The 22,713-nt window shown below is 51.6% G+C and overlaps 1 protein-coding gene across 1 annotated transcript in view; it reads left to right on the forward strand.

Moving 5' to 3' along the window:
• TAF4 (TATA-box binding protein associated factor 4) overlaps positions 1-19,560 on the forward strand; it is a 59,659-nt gene extending 40,099 nt beyond the window's left edge. Inside the window, 8 exon segments of the mRNA XM_070419674.1 lie at positions 720-867; positions 1,206-1,320; positions 3,924-4,093; positions 4,353-4,483; positions 5,194-5,319; positions 5,719-5,775; positions 6,181-6,300; positions 18,116-19,560. Of these exon segments, the coding sequence (XP_070275775.1) occupies positions 720-867; positions 1,206-1,320; positions 3,924-4,093; positions 4,353-4,483; positions 5,194-5,319; positions 5,719-5,775; positions 6,181-6,300; positions 18,116-18,283 (1,035 nt within the window). The 3' untranslated portion in view covers positions 18,284-19,560.
• Positions 19,561-22,713: the final 3,153 nt, after the last annotated feature.

Consider the following 22,713-nt stretch of genomic DNA (forward strand, 5'->3'; position numbering starts at 1 on the left):
CCTTGACTAGAATTGAACCCAGGACCCTTCAGTCCGCAGGCCGACGCTCTATCCACTGAACCATACCGGCTAGGGCCAGACACTAGATTTTGAAACCTTCAGCTCCAGAGGTGTGGAGCGAGGCCACATGGACTGTAGCTGTGTGGCTTTGGAAGGGGCCATAGTGTCGCTTGCCCCTGCGGAGACGGTCGGTGCCGCCAGGATTTGGAGTGCTGCTGTGTGGGAGGTCGGACCGAGCCTGGATGCGGAAGAGGTGGGCTGACTGGACAGGTAGATGAGTAGATGGGGAGCAGAGACAGAGGGCGAGCACGTGATCAGTGGCGGAAGTCTAAGGTAGACAGAGCCATGCAGGCCGTGCAGGAAGAGGAGCAGGCACACCGCCGGGGCCGGGCTCAGGCCGTCTGGGGGACAGTTCAGGGCAGGACGTAGGAGATCTAGCCTCCCCCCAGTTTAAAGGCCACCTCACCTCTTAGAGAAAATGTGGAGGAGAAACAAAAACTTGACCTGTAGCCTCAGGTGGCCATATCACCTCCGCTGACCTGCGGGAGAAGTAGCCTCCTCACACTGGGTCTTAGGCCACCTAGGTGCGGATCTGCCCTGAAGCTGATGTGGTCCTGGCGGCCTGACCTTGCCCTGGCCGGGGCGATGGCAGGAGGATGGCTGGGGACAGCTGGGAACCCGGTGCTATTAGTGCTCATGGGGATGTGGCTCTGCCTCAGGTGATCCAGCAGCCGCCCAAGCCCGGAGCACTGATCCGGCCCCCGCAGGTGACGCTGACGCAGACGCCCATGGTGGCCCTCCGGCAGCCCCACAACCGCATCGTGCTGACCACACCCCAGCAGATCCAGCTGAACCCACTGCAGCCAGGTGAGGCCGCAGTCCCAGGGTCACTCGCTGAAGGTCCTGTCTTCCAATTTTCTTACTGTTTTGGGACACACACAGCAAAAGTGACCATTTGAGCCGTTTGAGTGTCCAGTTCAGTGGCATTGACTACTCAGTGCGGTCAGTCTTCACCTGTCAGTGTGGTGCAGCAAGTGAAGACTTGAGAGATGCCATTCAGCCTTATACCTATGGTTTAGGGTTAGAAACCCATTGCTTTTAAGAACTTATTGTAGTGGGTGGGGACACCCTCCCCGACTCTCTGCTGGGCACTGGCACGGTGCACTTGCACCTGCATCGGGGTTCCTGGGTCCCTTGTTTTGCAGTCCCGGTGGTGAAACCTGCTGTGTTACCTGGAACCAAAGCTCTTTCTGCTGTCTCGGCCCAAGCAGCTGCTGCGCAGAAAAATAAACTCAAGGAGCCCGGGGGAGGCTCGTTTCGGTAAGGAGTTCTGCTTGAGAAGCCATTGTGACGTCTTGAATAGCCCAGTACTCGGAGGGCGTCAGTCCTCCGGGGTGCCTCACTCGCCCTGCTCTCAACCTCAGGGCCCTCAGAATGCGGATGGGGTCTCTGACGCGCAGCTCTGAGCCTGCTCGTGGTGGAGTTAACCTGTTGGGGCAGAAGGAAGGGCTGTGGTGGTGACTGTCATGATGGAGCCATAGGAAATGTCTCGGGTCAGAAGGCTTTCATGGGACTTTCCCCCCGACAGCCATCAGATGGCTGGAGCCGGGCCAGTGTCTGAGCAGGGCGAGGGGCCATGTGCCTGGGCAGCCCAGCTCCTGGCAGCGCCAGGGTGTGGGGAGGGGGCAGGTGCTGGAGATGGGAAGTGAGGTCATTGCAGCTCAGAACTGGGAGTGGATGGAAGGTGGGGAAGCCTGGGCCTCTCCCTGGCAGGGAAGGGAAGGGAGTCAAATGCAGAACAGAGTGAGCTGAGTGGACCTGTGGTGTCGGGTTGGAATGGGACATGGTGGCGTCACCTCCTGGTGCAGTGTAGACAGGTCTGAAGTAGCAGGTGGAAACTCCTCGCTCTGCCCACCCAAGGAGCCGGGAGCAGTGACACCTGGTGGTAGCAAGCACCGGGTGCTCAGATCTCTTCTTCTGACAACTGTTTTCCTGCAGTGACCAGGGTGCCTGGAAAAGGCTGACTCCTCGGCCAGGTCAGGGGAAGGTGAGGTGGGCTGGGCGCATCTTAGGTCAGAAAGCAGTGTTCAGGGTGGACGGGCAGGGGTCAGAGCTCACAGACAGAGGTCTTCAGAGTGGCCTCCCTCCTGCTGGCCATGTCTATAGGAACAGACTGTGCTCACAGCAGAGACAAGAAGCCAGGAGACCATAAAATGAATAACTGATAGTTTATGAGGAATGGGACATCCAGTTTCAGAGCGCACACAGGTGCACAAACACACAGGTCCTCACATCCAGCCACAAGCGGGGGGTGGGCACAGAGCACCCTGGTGGTGGGGAAGCTGGGCAGGGACCATGGTGCTGGTGCTTGGAGGACACGCTAGTAAGGGACCAGCAAGACCCAGGCCCTGTGAAGGTGGCGGACGTGACTTGTGTGAAACTCCTGCCAAAGATGCATCTTGTCACGAGCGGACATCAGTTAGATGGAAAATAGGACACAGGTTAAAACCAGTGGCCTGTGACCTAAGTGTGAAGGGCATGAGATCATGGAAGGGCTTCGGAGCATTCCAGGCCTAAGGAGGCTGAAGAGACACTGAGTAAAATGCAGACGTGACTGTGAATAGGACCTCTGCTGTGGACGGCACTCCTGGGACAGTCTGCCGGGCTGGGCGGGTCTGAGCGCGGCTGGTGATGCGACCTGGTTCTCTCAGGGGTGCCCTTGTCGGCGAGGACGCCAAGTAGGAGTGTCGGGTCGGCAGTGTACCCTCAGATGGTTCAGGAAGGAGTTCTTCATACTGAGCTCCAGTTCTCCCCAGAGTCTGTGGTTGTGTGATACATAAATTGATGCTCTGTGTCTTTTTCATTTTTAATCCTCACCCGAGGATATTTTTCCATTGATTTTAGAGAGAGTGGAAGGGAGAGGGAAAGACAGAGAAATATCGATGTGAGAGAAACACATCGATTGGTTGCCTCCTGCATATGCCCTGACCAGGGCCCTGGCCAGGGAGGAGCCTGCAACCAAGGTACGTGCCCTTGACTGGAATCGAACCCAGGACCCTTCAATCTGCAGGCCTATCCATGGAGCCAAACTGATTAGGGCAATGCTCTGTGACTTTTTTTTTTTTAAAGTAAAATGGGCACAGTTTTGTTTTTTTTTTAAATGCATTTATTTTTATTTTTTTAAATTTTATTTCATTGCTTAAAGTATTACAAAAGAGTATTACATATGTCTCCTTTTTTTTTCCTCCTTGACCTTCCCCCGGCCTCCCCTACCCCCCAGTGTCTTGTGTCCATTGGTTATGCTTATATTTAAAATGTGTTTTTATTGATTTCAGAGAGGAAGGGAGAGGGAGAGATTGAAACATTAAAGATGAGAGAGACTCATTGATCGGCTGCCTCCTGCATGCTCCCTAACTGGGGATTGAGCCTGCGACCTTGGCATATGTGCCCTTGACTGGAATTGAACCCGGAACCCTTTAGTGCACAGGTCAATGCTCTATCCACTGAGACAAACTGGCTAGGGCAATGCTCTGTGACTTTTAAAAAAGAGTTCCATTTGGGGGAACTCCTCGAGCAGTGAGTAGGGTGTTGGGTTTTACTGTCTGAACTTGGCATTGACTGTTGGGAAGCCCCGTGCACACGTCCGTCCATATGCAAAGACTCACGCCCGCCCTGACCCTGAATGGGTATTTCTTTCAAAGACTGGGGTCACTGTCAAAGAAGACCCTTAGGCTTCCTCATTCAGGTGACAGCACCGAGCACGAGACAGATGGCGGATGCGTGCCTGGGGAGATGTTAGCCGCGCTTTCTCCAAGGGGTCTCCTGTTCCCTTCACCTGTTCATTGCCCCTAAGTTGGGACCACCTTAATGCGCTTCTGCTGCAGCCCATGCTCGGCACAGTCATCTGTTGTTCTTATCTGAAGGGACGACGATGACATTAACGACGTGGCGTCAATGGCTGGAGTAAACCTATCGGAAGAAAGTGCAAGGATCTTAGCCACGAACTCTGAGTTGGTGGGCACGCTTACACGGTCCTGCAAAGACGAAACCTTCCTCCTGCCAGCGCCTCTGCAGAGAAGGATATTGGAAATAGGTACGTTCCTGTTTCACGGCTGTCACAGGTGTCTGCGTCCCCACGTGGATTTGTGGGCACCATGACTTTAGTGCTTGGTCGGGGTCAAGCTGCCCCTCCCAGCAACTCCCCACCACGGGTTTGCCTGTGTTGTACCTTCGACGAAGTCGGTGGTGATGGTGCTCTGCCCAGGGCCTGCCTGGGCTGCCCCGAGGCTGCGTAAGGCAGCAAGTGTGATTAAAGAAGTGCTTAAATGCGTGAACTATTGCCTGACCCCCAGGTAAGAAACACGGCATAACGGAACTGCACCCCGACGTCGTGAGTTACGTGTCACACGCCACACAACAGAGGCTGCAGAACCTCGTGGAAAAGATATCAGAAACAGCTCAGCAGAAGAACTTTTCTCATAAGGTAACGTGCTGTTCTCTGCACCCAGTGTCCTGCTGTCCAGTGCAGGCAGGCAGCCCTGCCGGCTTGTTCCAGGTCCCCCGTAGAGCTAGGTGTGGGGAAGATCCACTTCCTGGCTGCCCAGTGCTCTCAGGTGCTCTGTCCCCCAGGCTGGGGATGGAGGGATTTGTGGCGGGGGCAGAGGTGGAGGTGACTTTGAGCTTGGGCATGATGGATGGGGTCTGGCACCCAGTTCTCCCAGGGGTTTCCAGCTAACCCTGCAGAAGGGGGGCTCCAGTCTGCTCAGTGACTCGGAACATCGCCCATTGTGTTTTGTTGAGGTTGCCTGCACCAGAGGCCTGGCCTCCACAGCAGCGGTCAGCATGCATCCTTGTTGCACTCCAGCGAGTGCTGTCCCACAGGCACCGAGGAGCAAGATAGGTCGGCAATAGCGCCTTCAGAGCAGCTGTTAAAATGAAAGCACAGAGCTGTTTTACTCTGAAAATGTTTATGTTACTATAAACGTGTTTAAATGTTACTTAAAAAAAACAAACAGTGAAGTGTATAAAGTGGAAACTCCCCATGAGCTCACCGCGCCTTTCCTTGTGTAAATGTGGGGGCACATCGGGTGCGGGGCCTGCAGGGCGGCACTGTGGGCACTGGACTGGGGAGGGGTGCAGACTGTCCAGCTGGATTTCCAATTGATCAAAAGACCATTTTTACCTTCTTTGTAGGATGATGACAGATATGAGCAGGCGAGTGATGTTCGGGCTCAGCTCAAATTTTTTGAACAACTCGATCAGATTGAAAAACAGAGGAAAGATGAACAGGAAAGAGAGATCTTAATGCGAGCAGCCAAGGCAAGTGCTCCTGAGTATCCTGGGACGACAGATGCCCTCGGGGTTCCTAAGGGGCTGGAGCGGTGTTTGGGGTGCAATCAGGAATGGGGCTGGGGCGCGAGGCCTCAGGAGCCATGGCATGTGGGGCAGGGCGCATCCTGGCGCCTGTCCTGTGTCCTACCCAGTCAGGTCCCTGTAGCCAGCAGGCACATCAGAGACTGTACCTTAGTTTTTATGTCCAAATCGGTATTGTTTTCTGAAGAATTATGTTTGTTTTATTTTCTGTGACATGCAACACAGATTTTCATCTTTTGGCTTTCAGCATTTAAACAGTGCGCCTCCTGTCACGGCCTCGGTGTTGCCATGTTGTGAGCATTTAGGTCATAGTTTCTCTCTCTTCTTTCCCTCTTTGAAAAATAGTCTCGCTCCCGACAAGAGGATCCAGAACAATTAAGGCTGAAACAGAAGGCGAAAGAGGTGAGGTGCTCTTGGGGTGGGAGAGCCTTCTCAGCTGCTGGGACCTGTCCCCGTCCCCCGAAACGTGCGCGGGGAGTGGGTTAGTGATGGCGTTGGCAGCATTTCTGTAGACGCGTGAAGTGCTCGCCCAGGTGTCTCGGAGCTGACTGCCCACTTCAGCTCCGACTGAACTTTCTCACTGGTGCGTTCCATCTGTACTTGTAAATTTGTCCTGAGCTTTCTGCGATGAGCACCACTTGGTTTGTTGTTTTTCTGATTGCAAAATATGCTTTCTGTTCAAAAAACGGTCCAAACATGAAAGAAATTTTAATTTAGAAAATTTGTGCCAACCCCTTGTCTGTGAATCACTTTGTCGAGAGCAGGAAACACGCATGAGGTGACCATCCTTGTTCCCTCTTCACACAGATGCAGCAGCAGGAGCTGGCGCAGATGAGGCAGCGTGACGCCAATCTCACCGCGCTGGCAGCCATCGGGCCCCGCAAGAAGCGGAAAGTCGACTCCCCGGGACCGGGCTCCGGGACAGAGGTACAGCAGCTTGTGGGGGCCGTGGGGCACCTGGCAGCTCACCCCTCAGGTAGTCAGACTCACGTAGGAGAATGGGCGTTCTCACATGCGTGGTTGACACTTTACATTAAAATCGACTTATTTGTGAACATCACAGGGGACGAGTTCTTTCCATAAGAAGTTTAGTCGCATGGTTTAATACGATGAGATGTAGACTGGCTTTGAAAAGAATATGGGCGATTATCACTGTCAGGGGAAGGGCCTTCACAGGGGAGCTGTTCCTACTGGACGGGACAGGGATCAGCATAGAGGACGGTCACTCCCGGCGCCGTGTCAGTTTCCTGCTTTGTTTGTTGGCATATCTTTACAGATAGTTAGAGATCGAACCTTAAGGAACGCTAATTTTGCTTTAAACTGTCAGTTGTTTTTAGGCTAAATTACAGGAAATGTCATCTCTGATTTGTCCCTACTTCTCTACTGTTCCCGGTGTTCTCCGTGCCCTCCTGAGGCCCGTTCTAGTGCAGCACTTACCTGGTCATTATAGAGTAGCGGCTGGCGGTGGAGGCCTTGCTTTTGAATCCTGAAAATGGTTGTATTTTTCTGTTTCAAATAACGTTTTCTCTAAGTATGAAATCCTGCGTTGACAGTCTGTTTTTTTCTTTCAACTCTTTTTAAAATTTAAGATTTAATTTCTCCTACATTCTTGAATAAGCCAAGCAAAACCAGATATATGTCATTTAATTTTATAGAACAACAGACTAAAGGGATAAGTGAATCCAGGAATTAGCCATCCCTGATGTTTTCCCTGTTCTTCGGACCCCTCTGTTGCACCACTGGTTCCTTCCTTTCTGAGGAATGTCCCAGTGCCATGGTTTCTTGACCAGCTCACAAAAGAAGGGAGACTAAATCGCGTGCTTTGCCGAACTGCACACCTATTCTAAACTAGAAACAACCACAGGTGTGTAACCATCCTCCTACTTCTTTAAGCTGTTGTTCCACTGTCTTCCAGGTCCCTGTTCCCTGTACGTCTCACTTCTCTGCCTTTATTTTTTTGAGATAGTCAGAAGTTTGTCTGTGTTGTGTTCAGACTCAGTTCTGTTGATACTTAACCTGCTTGGAGTTCTTAGATCTCTAGGAGAGTATTTTTCCTCAAATTTGGAATATCTTGGCTTTTATTTCTTCAAAATTCTTTTCTGTTGTCTTACTTTTTCCCCCTGGAACTCCCAGTTACATGTACATTCCACCTTTTTTTCAGACTGGATAATTTCTAGTGACTTATCCTCAAGTTCCCCAACCACATCTCCAGGCAGCTGTGAAGCAAGCCCCTTCAGGGAAATTTTCATTGCTAATGTATTCTGAGGTTGTAGGGTTTTCACTTGGGTCTCTGTGGTTTCTAATTTTTGGCTGAGCTTCCCCGTTGCCCCTTGTGCAACCATATTTTCCCATTTTTCTTTCATCCTGTCTGTGAAAGCTATTTGATATCTTTGTCAAGTCTAACATCTGTGCTGTCTCAGGCTCATCTCAGGTTGCCGTTTCCCCCAACTGAAGGTCATACTTCCTGTTTCTCTGTGTGTCTAGTGATTGTTGATCAAGTGCTGGCTATTGTGTCTGACGTGCTGGTTGACTCTGGATTTTGTCTTCCTCTGAAGAGCGTTGTTCATGTTTCAGCAGGAAGTCCTGCCACTCGGCTGGTTTTTCACTTTGGTGTTGGAAAGGGTCTATAGGAAGCTCACGGGGTCTCAGAAGCCCCTCTGACCTAGCAGACTCACCTGCAAGCTCTGCCTACCCCGCCAGGTTGGTTTTAGGTTTTTGGAGGGTGGAGGGTGGAGGGTGGGTCTTGACTCCTGGGTGCCAGGAGTGTGGAGGGTTGTGGCTCTCCACAGAAGTACTGCACTATAGCACTTCCCTGGTCTGCCCTCTCCCTTAGCTCCTTTACTCTGTTCAGGAAGAACCTGTGTATTTGATACTGATGACTAGTTTCTATGCTGACATCGGTTTTGTCATTTTGTTTTTCTGAATCTCACTCTACCAGACTTTTTTGGAATGGTTCATGGAGACACCGTTCCCCAAATTCTCGCATCTTGATAACTGCCTTTTCCATTTGAAGGTCAGTCTGACAGCCATAAATCCTTGGCTCACATTTCTTTCCTTGAGAACCTTACATGTGTCACTCCAGATACTGGTTTCTAGGAGAAAGTGCTGTCCAGGTCTGATGATACTGCATTTCTCATGTGTATCATGTCCTTTTTTCCCAAAGATGCCCAGAGAATTCTTTTCTTTAAGCCTTTCATTTACGTGGAGTTGGTTACACTGGATTGGCCTTTTCAGTGTAGGTATGTCCTTTTAGCATGCAGCATCAGATCTTTCTTCATTCAGGAACACTTTCTTTAATGGTGCCTTTCTATTTTGTTTTCCTTTTCAGAGATTCCCATTACTCTATATTGTACTTTCTTTGCTTGAATCTTTTCAATCTTTTTTTTTTTTAAGTTATACTTTTCATTTTTTCACCTTTGTAATTTCTTCTTAAGTTGTTATTTGTTGTGCTTCTTTGCTCTTGTGTTCTTTTTAGTTTAGTCTTCATTTCTCAAATGAAATTTTGTTTCTAATTTCTAATTCTTGGTTTTGTTACCTCATCTCTAAGTTTTGTCAGTTCTGATTTTTGTTGTTTCATGCTTGTCATTATTTCCTTAATGTCTTTTAGTTTGTTTTGAATTAGCACATTACAGTTTTCATCTGTTTTTGTTGTCTGTAGGGATGTTATCTTGCTCCTTTTTCTCCTTTTCCCTGTAGTGTCTTTTTTTAAAAAAATATATTTTATTGATTTTTTACAGAGAGGAAGGGAGAGAGAGATAGAGAGTTAGAAACATCGACGAGAGAGAAACATCGACCAGCTGCCTCCTGCACATCTCCCACTGGGGATGTGCCCACAACCCAGGCACATGCCCTTGACCGGAACCGAACCTGGGACCCTTCAGTCCGCAGGCCAACGCTCTATCCACTGAGCCAAACCGGTTTCGGCACCCTGTAGTGTCTTGTATAGGATTTGATGCCGATGCTTTCAGTTGCTCACTTTTGTGAATTTGTTTTCTTGAACTTTTAAGAGGCAGTGTGGTTTGAGGGAAGTTTGTGACTTGATTGGGTTGTTTCCATGGTGATACAAGTGTGGGTGCTCATGTTCTGAGAGTCCATGGCTCAGCTCCCCACCCTATCTTTCTGCACCTTTCTCTGTTCCCACTGCCCCCTCCTGCTCAGCTTGATTTCCTGACCGGGAGCCTGGCCAGTCCTGTAAGGCTTCCCAGCACTGGGCTGCTGTGTGAGTAGACAGAGCCTCCCAGGTTTAGCTCCTGCTCTTGAATGAGCCATTGCTCTTCCAGTGAAGGCCTGCTGGCCCCTGGGTTGCAGACTTGGTGGTGCTGGTGGCCTTTTTCCGACTTGCCCTGCATGGTTTTACAATACCATTGAGGTGTGTGACTGCTGTGGTTCACCTTCACTGGCTTTGTTCTCAAGAGTGTCTGCTGGTTGTTCTGGGTTTTATATACTAGAGGCCCGGTGCATGAGTTCGTGCACCAGTGGGTTCCCTCGGTCTGGCCTATGCCCTCTTGCAATCCGGGACCCCTAGGGGGATGTCGGAGGCCTGGGGCATGGATTTGGCCCGATTCCCACAGGCCAGGCCGAGGGACCCCACCAGTGCATGAGTCTGTGCACTGGGCCTCTAGTATGCATATAAGATCTTTGGTTAATCTCTTCCTGCCCTCCCCCTTTTCCCCTTCCCTCTGAGATTCATCAGTCTGTTCCATGTTTCCATGCCTGTGTGTTGAGCATCTGCCTCCTGGTGGTCAGTGCGTGTCATAGCTACCGGTCCAACGGTCCAACGGTCGCTTAGGTTTTTATCTATATAGATGGGCCTTTGGCAAGATGCTAAAAATGCTGCCCCTGTTATCATCTCCCTTGGATATGTTGATGAACTTCTTTCAAAGTGTTTTTATTTTAAAATAGTTTCAAACCTACAGAAGAATTTTAGGCCTAGTACAAAGAACACCCTTCATTCAGATTTTCCATTCTGAACACTTATCACATTTTCTTCTTTGCCCTGTCTCCCCCACCCCCATGTCTGTGTGTATGTGCATTTGTGTATTATATATATAGTATTGTACACTTACAGAATGGAGCAGAAGTAGGTTTATAGTTGTGAGTACACGAAACACCGAGTTTCTTCTTTTATTATTGTATTGTTCTCCATATGTACACACCCACACAATGTTTCTGATATGCTGTTCTGTCACCCCCACGTGCATCGATGCTGCCAATCCAACCTTGTCATGGGGGAGTCAGCACGGATCCGGCCACCGGCCAGTCCTCAGACTGGTCATATTTCGCAAGCTGTCCTGGCAGCTTTGGTCTCCTTTTCTCTTTGGTCCAGTTCGCGTGCCTTGTTAGTCTCTTCTGAGTGTCCCTATGTGGGACAGGTTTAGAGGTCAGGCCTTGGGCTCAGGATCACTGGTGCTCTGCTGTGGTCATCAGTCAGTAGGCCCCCATGTTGACCTGGTGACCTCGATGCCACCTGGTTCAGCTGGCGTCTGCCAGGTCACTCCTGTGTACACTCATGCTGCGCCCTCAGAGAGATCAGTCCTTAGTGAGGAGATGTTGCAGGGCTGTGCAGACCTCCTTCCCACCAGACCTCTAGCCTTAGCACCCTCACAACTGCCATCTGCACGCCGACACCACAGGTGCCAATTGGGGTTGTCTGTTGTCACACCTTCTCCATCATTAGCTTCTCTCCTGTAAGAAGAGCTTCGCCTTCTCCCTCATCCCTTCATCCTCATCTGTTCACCATGCGCGGACTGGCGGATTCCTGTTGCTCTCAGTGGGTGGTAATCAATCCTCTCATTATTTCTAGATGGTCAGTGGAGGCTTCTTCAAGCTGCTCTCTATATCCTTTTGAAATGCCGCCTTATTCCTCAGGCATCCCATTTCTACTGGCGCAAGGGCTCCGGGCACCCCGCCAGCAGCTGGTCCAGAGCCCTGGTTCCTTTCAGGGCGGCGCCTGTGCATACGTGCGTGTACGTGTGTGAGCGTATGTGCATGCTGAGTGTTGTGCGTGTGCCTGCATGTGCTTACATGTGTGTGTACTGCGTGTTGTGTGTGCATATGTGCGTTCGTGTGTGTGTGCGCGCGCGTGCGCGCTATGTGTCACGCGTGCCCCTTTCAGTGTCTGAAGCCAGCTCAGTGTTGACGTCGAAATGGAGACTGGGTTGGGTACCCCAGGGCCTCTCTCCAGCGCGCTGCCCTGGCCTATGCCCCTCCTGGTGGAAACTTAGTTTCTGTTATTCTCAGTGTGTGCGGTGTTTTGCTTATGAGACTGATTTCCCGACCATGTCAGTGGCTCGGGTCCCTGTGCGAGGATGGGAGGGCAGGTTCCCCGGAAGAGTGTTTTGACTTAGGTGGTGAAATATCCAGGAAAACTCTAAAGGACAGACAATGCACAGTGCTTCCACATGGGTGGGGGCGCAGGCGAGGGCGGAGACCCGCCTGAGGACGGGGAGCCAGATGAGCGGGTGGGAAGCTTGTCACCAAGGACGGCTGGGGGGCCTCCCCGCAGTGTTGGCGTTGCCCGTTTGGTCTTCAGAAAAAGTTGTGTTATACGTGCGATGGTCAACACCAAGCCCAGAATTTTAAGTCCTCTCTCTGCCTCTCTGTTAGAGATGGTGCTCAGTCTCTTGTCTTTTTATTCCCAAGTTTAAGATTATTTCCTCAGGGTATTTTTTTTAAATACTTTTTATTTTGAACTAATTTTTACACACATAGAAAAGTTGCAGAAACTTTGGGAAGTTTTTTTAAAAGTTTTGGATTATTTTGTTTTTGTTTTTAAATATATTTTTATTGATTTTAGAGAGGAAGGGAGAGGGAGAGAGAGATAGAAGCATCAATGATGAGAGAGAAGCATTGCTCAGTTGCCTCCTGCACGCCCCCCACTGGGAATCGAGCCCGCAACCCAGGCATGTGCCCTTGACTGGAATCGAACCTGGGACCCTTCAGTCTGCAGGCCAACACTCTATCCACTGAGCCAAACTGGGTAGGGCGAGAGTTTTTATATATCTGTCACCCAGCATTCCTTACTGTGTGTCATTGGTATTATACTGTTCACTGAGGACTCTATTTTGTTTTTCAGAATTTAATTGTTTAAATTAATAAACTTTTTCTAAAGTGGTTTTAGGTTCACAGCAAAATTGAGAGGAAGGTACAGAGTTCCCTGTAGCCCCTGTCCCCCCTACTCACAGCCCACCTGACGGGGCATTTGTAACAGTCAGTGACCTGCATTGACATCCCCCAGAGCCCACGGTGTGCACTGGGGTCACTCTCGGGGTTGTACGTTCTGTGGGTCTGGACAGATGTGTTACGACGTGTGCCCACCATCATAGTACCACACAGAGTAGTTTCACGGCCCTAAAATCCTCTGTGCCCGCCTTGTCCATCCCTCCCCCCAGCCCCTGGCCACCATGGTCTTCACTGTCTCCACTGCGCTGCCTTTTCCCGATGTCGCAGAGCTGGAGTCACACAGTCTGTAGCCTTTTCAATTGGTTTCTGTCATTTAGTCATGCATTTCACGTTCTTCTGTGTCTCTTCATGGCCTAACAGCTTATTTTTTTCGGTGCTAAATAATACCCCCGTCTGGGTGGACCATGGTGACTCACCCACCCACCTGCGGGAGGACGCCTGGGCTGCTTCCCGTCCTGTCAATCAAGAACAAAGCTGCTGTAAACATCGGTGGGCAGGTTTTGTGTGGACATCAGCTTTCAGCTCCTTTGGGTAAACAGCAGGGAGCGTGACTGCTGGGTCCCAGGAGTCTGTTCAGTTTGGTAAGAGACCACCCAGCTGTCTTCCAAAGTGGCTGTGCCCCCGCCTTCCCACCAGCAGTGAAGGGGAGTTCCCGCTGCTCCGCGTCCTCGCCGGTACTTGGTGGTGTCAGTGCTCTGGGTTTTGGCCGTTCTGATAGGTGTGCAGTGGAATCTCATTGTTTAATTTCCATTTCCCTGATGACTAGGACTCGGAGCATCTTTTCATTTGCTTACCCGTCATCTGTGTATCTGTTTGGTGAGGGGTCTGGGAAGGTCTGGGCCCATTTTTAATCTGGTTGTTTGTTTTCTTATTGAATGTTCAGAGTTGTTTGTATATTGTGGATAACAGTTCTTTATCAGATGGATCTCTTGCAACTTTTTCCTCTGGGGCTGCAGGGGCCTCGCTGTGAAGTTCCTGCCTGTCCCTTTGTGACTGCTGTCCTGGGAGACACGGGACTGCACTGCTCTCCTGGGTCTCGTCATTAGTCACTCGTGGTGACCTCCTTCAGGTTGGCTCCTGTGTCCTTCAACACGACCCATCACTTTTTAAAGGTTTTCTTTCTCACACTACAGACTGTTCCAGGCTTATTTTACTTTTCCTGCCATGACTAAGAGATCAGCCATTTCTCCAAGGAGCCCTATTCATTTTATTGGAGAGCCATGTTTGGGGATCAGGACCTGGGCCCCGGGAGCTCCTGCTCCTGGGATGTGCTGCTTTCAGCCCCCGTGGCTTCCGCATGCACACACTCGTCTGTGTTGTGTTGTTCCTGCCCATGCACACCTAGACTGAACGCAGTGGATTTGTACTTGCACGTCAGGGTTAGTCTGAGGTCACAGGCTCCTCCCAGCAGCCCCTCCTTCCTCTGGGCTGACTGGCCTGTTCCGTCCTAACGGGCAGGTAAAGGGCTCAGAGTTGCGCAGCCCTGTGAGATGTCCCGTTGGGAATGTAGGTTGTCGTGGTCCTTGTTCTGTTTAGTCTCACAGTGTCAGGCCCAGCCCTCACTCTGAAGTTACTTAGATGGGCTCGCCCTCCCAGGGGCTGTCCCTGCTGGCATGCAGTGACCTTCTCTGGTTGCTGTCGGCGTGCCGTGGGACTCCCACATCTGGGTTGATTTTCATGGCTTGTTTTCAGGTGAAGCGTTGCCGTGCCTGACAGTCTGAGCTGTACACACGCAGGTGCTGGTCCCCCACCTGCCTCCTCGTTTCCGCTCAGCACTGTGTGTTCTGGGGTCCCTTCCTCCTTCCCGTCTGCAGCTGTATTCCAGTGGTTACTTTGGCACTTAAATCTTTCCCAGTGTTTATTCCCCTGGTTTTCACTTACCTGTTTACTATTCAGCTTATTCATTTTTCTTGATCTTTAGCCTCACCTGTTGGCTGTCGGTCGTCAATGAACTCAGCCTATCCCGTTCCCTCCCCTCCTCTTCTGTGTCACATCAGTTCCCCTCTGTCACAGCGTAGGACACTTGTCACTAGTCCTCCCGCCTCATCCTTTCTTTGGTGTTGCTGCACATTCTCGTATTCCAGGCGCTCATTTCCACTGTCTGTGATGTGCTGTCTGTCACCTGTCAGGATGGTGCCATCCTGTGACAGTCTGCATGTGCCCTTGGGGCACGGTCTCCATGTTTGTACGCTGAAAGGGGCTTGCTTTGGCCGGGGATGGAGGACGGCAAGCTGGCTAGGAGTGCTGGGCCCGTGCTGCCTCTCAGGGCTCAGTGCAGCTCTGTGGCCGCCTGGCTGTGCACGTGGGCTGTGAGAAGCCTGATGCCAGGCTAACTCTCTTGTCTTCAGAGTTTTTTCCTCTTTCTACCAGAGGACTGAGCTTTGACTCTGAAACTAAGTGTTAGGAGGTCACGGCAGTGAGTTTTTGTGGTTCATTTTCCCAGGCCCTTTCAGTGTGGGGTGTTGCTCTTTGTCCTGGAGGGTTTGCTTGGATTGTAGTTCAAGTCCTAGTGCTGGCCTGCCTGCCCTCTTCAGGGCTCCACTTCCCCTGCCCTTTTCCCCGACCCTTTTCATTTTCCTCACCTCCTTTCCTGCCTTCCTACACTTTTATTTGTCTGTGCTCCCCTGTGCACTTTGCAGTGATTTTACTCATTTCTGAGCTACCTTTGTCTTTTCTGTCCATTTAAAAAAAATCCTGACCCGCGGATATTTTTCCATTGATTGTTAGAGAGAGTGGAAGAGAGAGGGAAAGACAGAGAGAAACATCGATGTGAGAGAAATACGTTGATTGGTTGCCTCCTGGACAAGCCCTGACTAGGGCCCTGGCCGGGGAGGAGCCTGCAACTGAGGTACATGCCCTTGATCAGAATCAAACCCAGGACCCTTAGGTCCACAGGCCAATGCTCTATCCACTGAGCCAAACCAGCTAGGGCTCTTTCCATTTCTTTTCTTGTGTTTAATTAACTCTCCTCGTTTTAAATTTGTTTCTGCTGGTTTTAGATTTGTTTCTTTCCTAATTTTTGAGTTTTTGATTTAAGGTGGTTTTCCTATTCTCAAATGCTTACATCTATATTGTTTATTGTTGAAAGTGTCCTCCTAGTTTTCTTGTGTTTCCAGACAGTTTGCCTCTGACCGTGTGGGATCGTGTGCTCTGATTTTTGCAGCAGTTCTTCAGGGCCTTGCGAGGCTTCTCTTGTTTGGTGTTTTACAAGACGAATGGGCGGACGGCTCCCGCTTCTGGCAGCATTTCAAAGTCGGGGTAGCTGGGCAGGTTTTTTGTTTGGTTAGAGTTAGACTGAGGGGAGGGCTCACCTGTCCTTTGATGGGGACATTCTCGTCTTGTAGGACCTTAACTTGTCCCCACTCAGTCCCCCTTCACTCTCACACACTTGAGTTATGTCCAGGGTCACTCCGTCTAAGCTAGGAACAGATGCTCTTTATCTTTAGTCCTGTGGGTCCTTCGGCTGCAGGGCTGGGCTGTCCTGACGTCCAGGCCAGGATTCTTCCTCAGGTTCCTTTTACCTCCCAAGGCCGGACCCTCCTTTGGAGCCAGGTGCCGTAGTATGACCTGAACACTGCCCTCCGATTGGGGAGAAGTAGAAAAATAGCTCCCCTCCCCTGTAATTAGAAGGAATCTGAGCGTCAGGGAGGGTGCCTTGACACCGGGTTTTTATAAAAGTCAACAGAAGCAGGAGAAGTGCTGGTTTTCTGTGTTCTTTGACCTCAGAACCCTGGCTGGAGGTGTGCGGCCACACCCATGGGCCCTGTGGGTGCTTGCCCAGTAGGATTTTTTTGTAACAGTTTTGATTTCCAAAAAAAATATTGCATTAAAGTATTTGTCTTTTTTTGAAAAGAAATACAGTTGACTTACAACATTGTATTAGTTTCAGGCACACACAGTGACTTGCTATCTATATGCATTCCAGGGGAGCCCGGGGATAAGGCTGTCCCTGAGCACATAGGTCACGTCCTTGTGACCTACTCCATAACTGGGAGTTTGCGTCCCTAGTCACCTTCCTCGGTCTCATCTGCTCCCACCCCTTGGCCATCATCAGTTTGTCTCTGCCCATGACTGTTGCTATTTTGTTTGCTCATTTGTTTTGGTTTTTAGAAAATATTGTTCATGTTGATTTCTGACTTTTAACAGTTTTAGCTGCTCAGCTGTTCTGAAAGCAGAAACACAGACATGGTCCAGGTTGATAGTGTGTGTCAGAGACACATGGTCCGTGATGTAGGTGGTGCCTCTGTTCCTCCGAGTGACACACACCTGCCTCCGTGAGCTCAGGTGGGGGAGAGGCCACTGTCCGAGAGCCTCCCAGCGTTCCTGCCCGACACTGGCCTCTGCTCTGCGGGCTGACCTGTTGCCTCCTCTAAGCTGTGTTGTCAGCACAGCCTTTTCAGGAGCGCTGTTTGGCTCTTACATGAACCACTCCATTGGGTAGTTCTTTCTGACAAGGAGAAGCAGTCATGGGAGGGCTGCGGGGCTGGGAGCTGTTGGGGGGCCTAAGGGGGTGCACAGACAATGTAATTTATTGGTGGAAGATGTGCCTGAGATGCCTGGGACCACCAGGTCCCCTGGGGAATGAGCTTCAGGTAGGGGGACCGGGCATGGCCTCACCTGCCATCTGCTGGCCGCCTGCAGTGCTGTGGCCTCACCCCTCTGCTCCCACCTTAAACTTGGAGAAAATGCTGTAAAAAACGCCATGGTGATTGTGCACTTGAACTATACACGAGCAACTTTAACCATCAGACTCAGAGACTTAGTTTCCACTCCCCTCGGAGACACGAGAGCCGTGCAGTGGGAGTTGTGTGGTTTGTGCCTGAGTGTGCGATGGAGGCGATGGATGTGCTGAGACCACGGATGCTGCTGCTGCTGGGCCCACAAAGTGCTTCTGGGAGGACCCCCAGACTCCGTCTCTACAAGTGCCAGAGACTCAGACCCATGCCGGGTGCCCAGGGTGCAGGCTGCATCCGCTCAGACCAGCAGGGAGTCCCTCTCTTGTCCAAGTGACCACGGAGTGCTGCAGCCCAGCCAGCTGATCACCAGCCTGTCCAGTTCCAGACCTTGTGGCGTCAGGAATGTGCCTCTGTCAGTGAAGTGGGGATGACACTCTGGCCCCAGGCATCGGCCCCGCCTGAGCCTCCAGATGCGTGGAGATTGGGGACATTGACCACAAGCCCAGGAGCCGCTCTGCTGTGCCCTTGGGCAGGAGCCACCACCTCTTCCCTCCTTAGGCCACAGGGGTTGGAGAGTGAGCTATGGGGAGCTTGGGGCTAGTGTTCTGGGGTGCGGCCCTGCAGGTTGGTGTGGGTTCCTGCCCCTGTCTTGCCCCACCCTGTGGGGACTCATAAAGCACTTCAGCTCAAGGAGTGTGCCTCTGGGATGGGGCTGTCCCAGCCTGGCTTCCTACACAGTCAGGGTTCCTTGGGACACTAAGGGAGACTCGATTTGCCCCCAGACGTGCCATCCTGGGGCCCTCATCTGGCCCTACCCTTTCTTCTGCCCTGAGTTCTGACTACCCTGTGCACCACTAACTCGGCTATCTCTCCTTTGTCACCAGGGGTCCGGCCCGGGCTCTGCAGTCCCCGGCAGCTCCGGCGTGGGAACCCCCCGACAGTTCACACGACAAAGGATCACGCGGGTCAACCTCAGGGACCTCATATTTTGTTTAGAAAATGAACGCGAGACAAGCCATTCACTGTTGCTCTATAAAGCGTTCCTTAAGTAGCACAGGACCTGCGGCATCTCGTTAGAGACGCCTGGGGACGTTTTTATATATTTGCAGATTACGCCTTTTTGTAACAAGCAAATGGGATATTGTTTAAAAAACAGCCACCTCTTTGCAATGGAACCGTTTTATATTCCTGTTTCTAAGTCAACTCTTCAGTCCGGAAGAAAACAAGTTTCTGTAACAGAGAAAACAGAGGCCCATGGGCACTCTTAACGGATAACTAAATCCTAACTCATCTTTGATTGAGTGGCCTTCTTGCCAAACAAGCCATATATAGAAGCTGACAGAATCGTTTAGCAAATAATTAGCTGCCCTATGTCGCCTCCCAGCGGCTTTTACATTATTTGTGCATTTGGTTTTAGTTCAGCCCCACTTACTGCCTAGGTGTGTGTCTGCAAGCCAATGACCTCATTTCATTTATTTTATTTTTGTATCAGTTGGCAAAGCAAACTGATTTTTAGACTATTTATCCCCTTTCCCCGTTCAGCACTAGGAACACGGCCCACCACGGCCTCCGGGTGAGTCACTCTCCTGCCTCACGGAGCCGGCCTGGCGGCTCCTGGATGTGTGGCCGGCATCTGTACAAATGCATTTTATTTGCTATAGTTTGTAAAGCTGTAAAGTTAAAAGAAATGAAAACCTTTTCAGCATAAATATATTTTACTTGCACTGTGTTTTTTAGCTAAAAGTGAAAACTTAGATGAAATAAAATCAAAGTTGAGAAGAATCATCAAAAGACTTTCTCAGTGTGAATCAAGTGTTGAGAATGGCTGGTGTATTTTGTCAGTAATTGTACATATTTTGGCACATAACAAGAAACGCCTCTGTAAACTGTAATTATTTTGCTAAGAGACTGTGTGCGAGCTGTGGGCCCTTTACAGATGCCCAGAGCAAGCCCCTTCTTTGTACCTATTTTTTTATTACAAATATACTAATTGGTTCTTTATATTTTCAGAGGTTATTGTATTAAATTGTCTATTGATAGTACTTTTATGACTGTAAATACTTGGCTTTCTCCGTGGGAGCCTCGCAGTAGACTGATTCGCCAGAGTGGGAGCTGAAAGATCAGTATTTTTTACCGACACCTGAGAACTGTTACACCTTTTATTTTGTCTTTTAGGAAATCCCGTCTTTCCATTTTTTCATGTAAATTTTGCACAGTTACTTGTTCATATGTAAATATTTTACTTTCAAAAATGAAGTTTTTAATTGCTATTGTTTTATATAGGGTTGAAAGAAAATTAACTCCTTTATTAAAAACAAATTTATCTGTATTTGTTTTGCCTATTTTTCCCAGTTTCCAGTTTTAGATGCTGTCAGAGACTCAACTCTGGCTCTGCTGAGGTGCTTACTTATGAGCCACTTGTTAGAACCAGTATCTAAGCCCCTGCGACTCACTGAGCAAGGACTCACCTCCACGGACGGGTGCCCACGGTGCAGAGTAAGGCCTGGTAGAGATGAGCTCACACCTTGGTGGGCTCTCAGTCTGGGCCACCCCACGGGACACAGATGGCCCTGTGCTGTGTGGACAGCAGGGCTCTTGTCCCTGCACACGAGCTGGGGCCCAGCTGGGTGAGGCCAGGTAAGGCCTGTGGTGGGCCCTGCTGGTGAGCCTGTGCGGGCGGCCTGGATGGCCAAGCCCTGATGAGGACCCACAACCACAGAGGAAGGTGGGGTCTCCTGGCGGCCCTGCCTCTAGTGTATCTAAGGGGTCAGGTAGGACCCCCTGCAAGGCTCAGGGGTCACATCCACAGCAGTGCACTGCCTCTTGAGCCATAAGTGACCAGTCGTTGGCTCAACTGGAGTTGGTGTCTACTTCTCACATTCAGTTTAGCTGGTTGGATGGATCTCCAGCAATATGTGGGCTTATTTACAAGTCACACTGGAAACCACCGCTCTCAGAGCGGTACCTGCTGTGCCGGCCGCAGCTGTGCAGCCAAGCCCAGCACATGGGCCTTCCACAGTGGACATCTGCCGTCCAGGTCTGCAGGCTGGGTGTCCGAGAGGCGATTCGTTTCAGGCCCCTCCCCCAGCTCCTGGCTTGCGGCATCTCGGACGGTCCTGGGCTTGGGAAGCATCACCCCTTCACCTCTGTGTGGTGTTTTCTCCCTGGGCGTGTCTGTGTGTCTGAGTCTCCCCTTTTTATAGCCACCACGAGTCTCAGAGTCATCGTGAGGCAGCGTTGGGACGCGGAGGGACCTGTGACAGCCCGGACTTCCTGGGAGTTGGGAGGGGCTTGGTGCTGGCCATGGTGCAAACGTCAGAACTTGTCGAACTGCATTCCATAAGCACATGTGCAGTTTATTGCACATCAAACACATCTCATTGAAGATGCAGAAGTAGATGAATGTGAATAAAAAACAAAGCTGTGTTCCAGTGTGAAGACACTTGGCTGGGATGTGGTGAAGGCAGGAGTGGAGGGGGTGGGGTGGGGGGGGGGGGTTGGGCGCAAGTCCAGAGGGCGGGCGCAGGGTCTCTGGGGTGCTCTTGGGACCCCTCCCCAGCGCGGGGGTGTCTGGGTGGCGGGGGTGCCTCGCCCAGGCGAGATTGCTGGAGGCCATGGCCAGGAGGCCACAGGGGAGGCTGGGGCTAGTGCATCCATTGAGGACACGCAGGGACCGCACTCCAGCATTGAGGCCACCAGGTGCCAGCCAGATGGCAGCATGGGCCCCCAGGACCTGGGCTTACCTGGGGGCAGGGTACACTGGGAGGAGAATATAGAAAGGGAAGAGAGGTGGCTTGACATGGGTGGGAGCTGGGGGCAATGGATGAGGGTCATGGAGGCTCATGGGGGCTGGGCAGGAGGGCCAGGCACAGGAGTCTGGGCACACAGGACACATGGGAGGTGGGGCAGGTGGCAAGGGTCAGGGACTTGAGCATTGGGGGGTGGGGTGCACGGGGGTGGGGATGTGCAAGTGCCAGTCACCTCTTGGAGCTGACTAAGCTCTTTCTGCTAAGGGAGTGGCATGTGGGGTCAGGGTCGGCACCCTGCCCTCCCGAGGATAAGCCAGGGATCTGTCCAGTGGGCACAGGCCCTCCCCTCACGCTTCCTCTCCAGCAGCTTCTCCACACCCATAGCCCTGACCCCAGACTCAGATGACCTCCTGAGAGAACCCAGACCCAGGTTCATTTTGGTGGGGGTGGAGGGAGAGGTGCAGAGGAGGCTGGGCGGTGGCATTAAAATTTCGATTTTTCAATGTCAACAATTGTGGTCGATTGAAAAATGGCCCCAAAAGATAGGTACCAATCCCCAAAGCCCCGTGCTGTGACCTTATTTGGAAAAAGGGTCTCTGGGTGTAAGTTAAGGGTTTTGAGGTGAGGCCATTGTGGGTCCTAAATCCAGTGACAGGTGTCCTTAAGAGGGAGGCGAGGGAGGTTAGAGAAGCCTCGTGAAGACAGAGGCAGAGACTAGGGCGATGCAGTCCCAGCCCCGGCCTGGAACAGGCAGGTGGGTGCTCCCAGAAGGAGCCTGGCCCTGGGTCAGCCCAGTGACACCGGGCTCGGACTTCGGGCCTCCAGATCTGGGAGAAAAGAGATCTGTGTCAACTGCCCAGCATGTCCTGTCACAGTGACCCAGGAAACACACCAGCACTTAGTTCAGTGTTTGGGGTGAGCTGGAGAAAACAAACCTTGGCTGAGGCTGGGCCTCCTGGGTCTGGGGCACACACCCTGTGAAGTGGGCTGTCTCATCATGGCCAGAGCCCCTCAGCAGCTGGCATTGCTGCCAGGCAGCTTCCTCTCGGCAGCCGAGGGAAGAGAGGTGGCTTGACATGGGTGGGGCCTTCACGTGGCTGGCCACGGCCGGGTGGCAGGGGTGTGGAGGGTGCACACCGAGGGGCTTCTCCACCACCACTCCCAGGAGGCCCAGCTGATCGGTGTTGGGCAATGGCTCCTGACCCAGGGCCTCAGTTTCCATGGCGACCATTCCCTAAATTTAAAAGGAAGGGAAAGGCAGGGTGGCTGAAGCAGAGGTCACTCATGGCTCCAGGTGCAGCGAGCTCAACCCTCCTGCCTGGTCCCTTAGCATGCTTCTGGAAGTTTCTCTGCCTCCCTTCCCCACATCACCTCCAGATCCCTCCATGGGGACTGAGCCCCCTGCTCTTCGGGGACTCCTCCCCCAGCTGGATGACCTTGGGAAGTAAGAGGCCAGTGCTCAGGAGCCCGGCCAGGCCCTGCCAAGAGCTGGAGACAGACCAGAGGAAATATTCAAGGAAAAGCACATAAGTAAAATAATTCAGTTGCTTTAAGAAATCAATGAAACGAGGGGTTGTGAGGACCACAGGAGGGTCTTGGGCAGAAAAGCTTCCCCCACACAGGAGTCTGAGGACTCAGCACCCCAGGTTCTCCCAGCCTTGCAAGGGGGAGGCCACCGAGAGGAGCTGGAGCTGCCGCGGGGCCAACCCCTGGGCGCCTCCGCATGGCCCACT

This window comes from Myotis yumanensis, unplaced genomic scaffold (assembly GCF_028538775.1).
Source record: "Myotis yumanensis isolate MYYU_CA2020_CCGP unplaced genomic scaffold, mMyoYum1.0.hap1 SCAF_7, whole genome shotgun sequence".
Lineage (NCBI taxonomy): Eukaryota > Metazoa > Chordata > Mammalia > Chiroptera > Vespertilionidae > Myotis > Myotis yumanensis.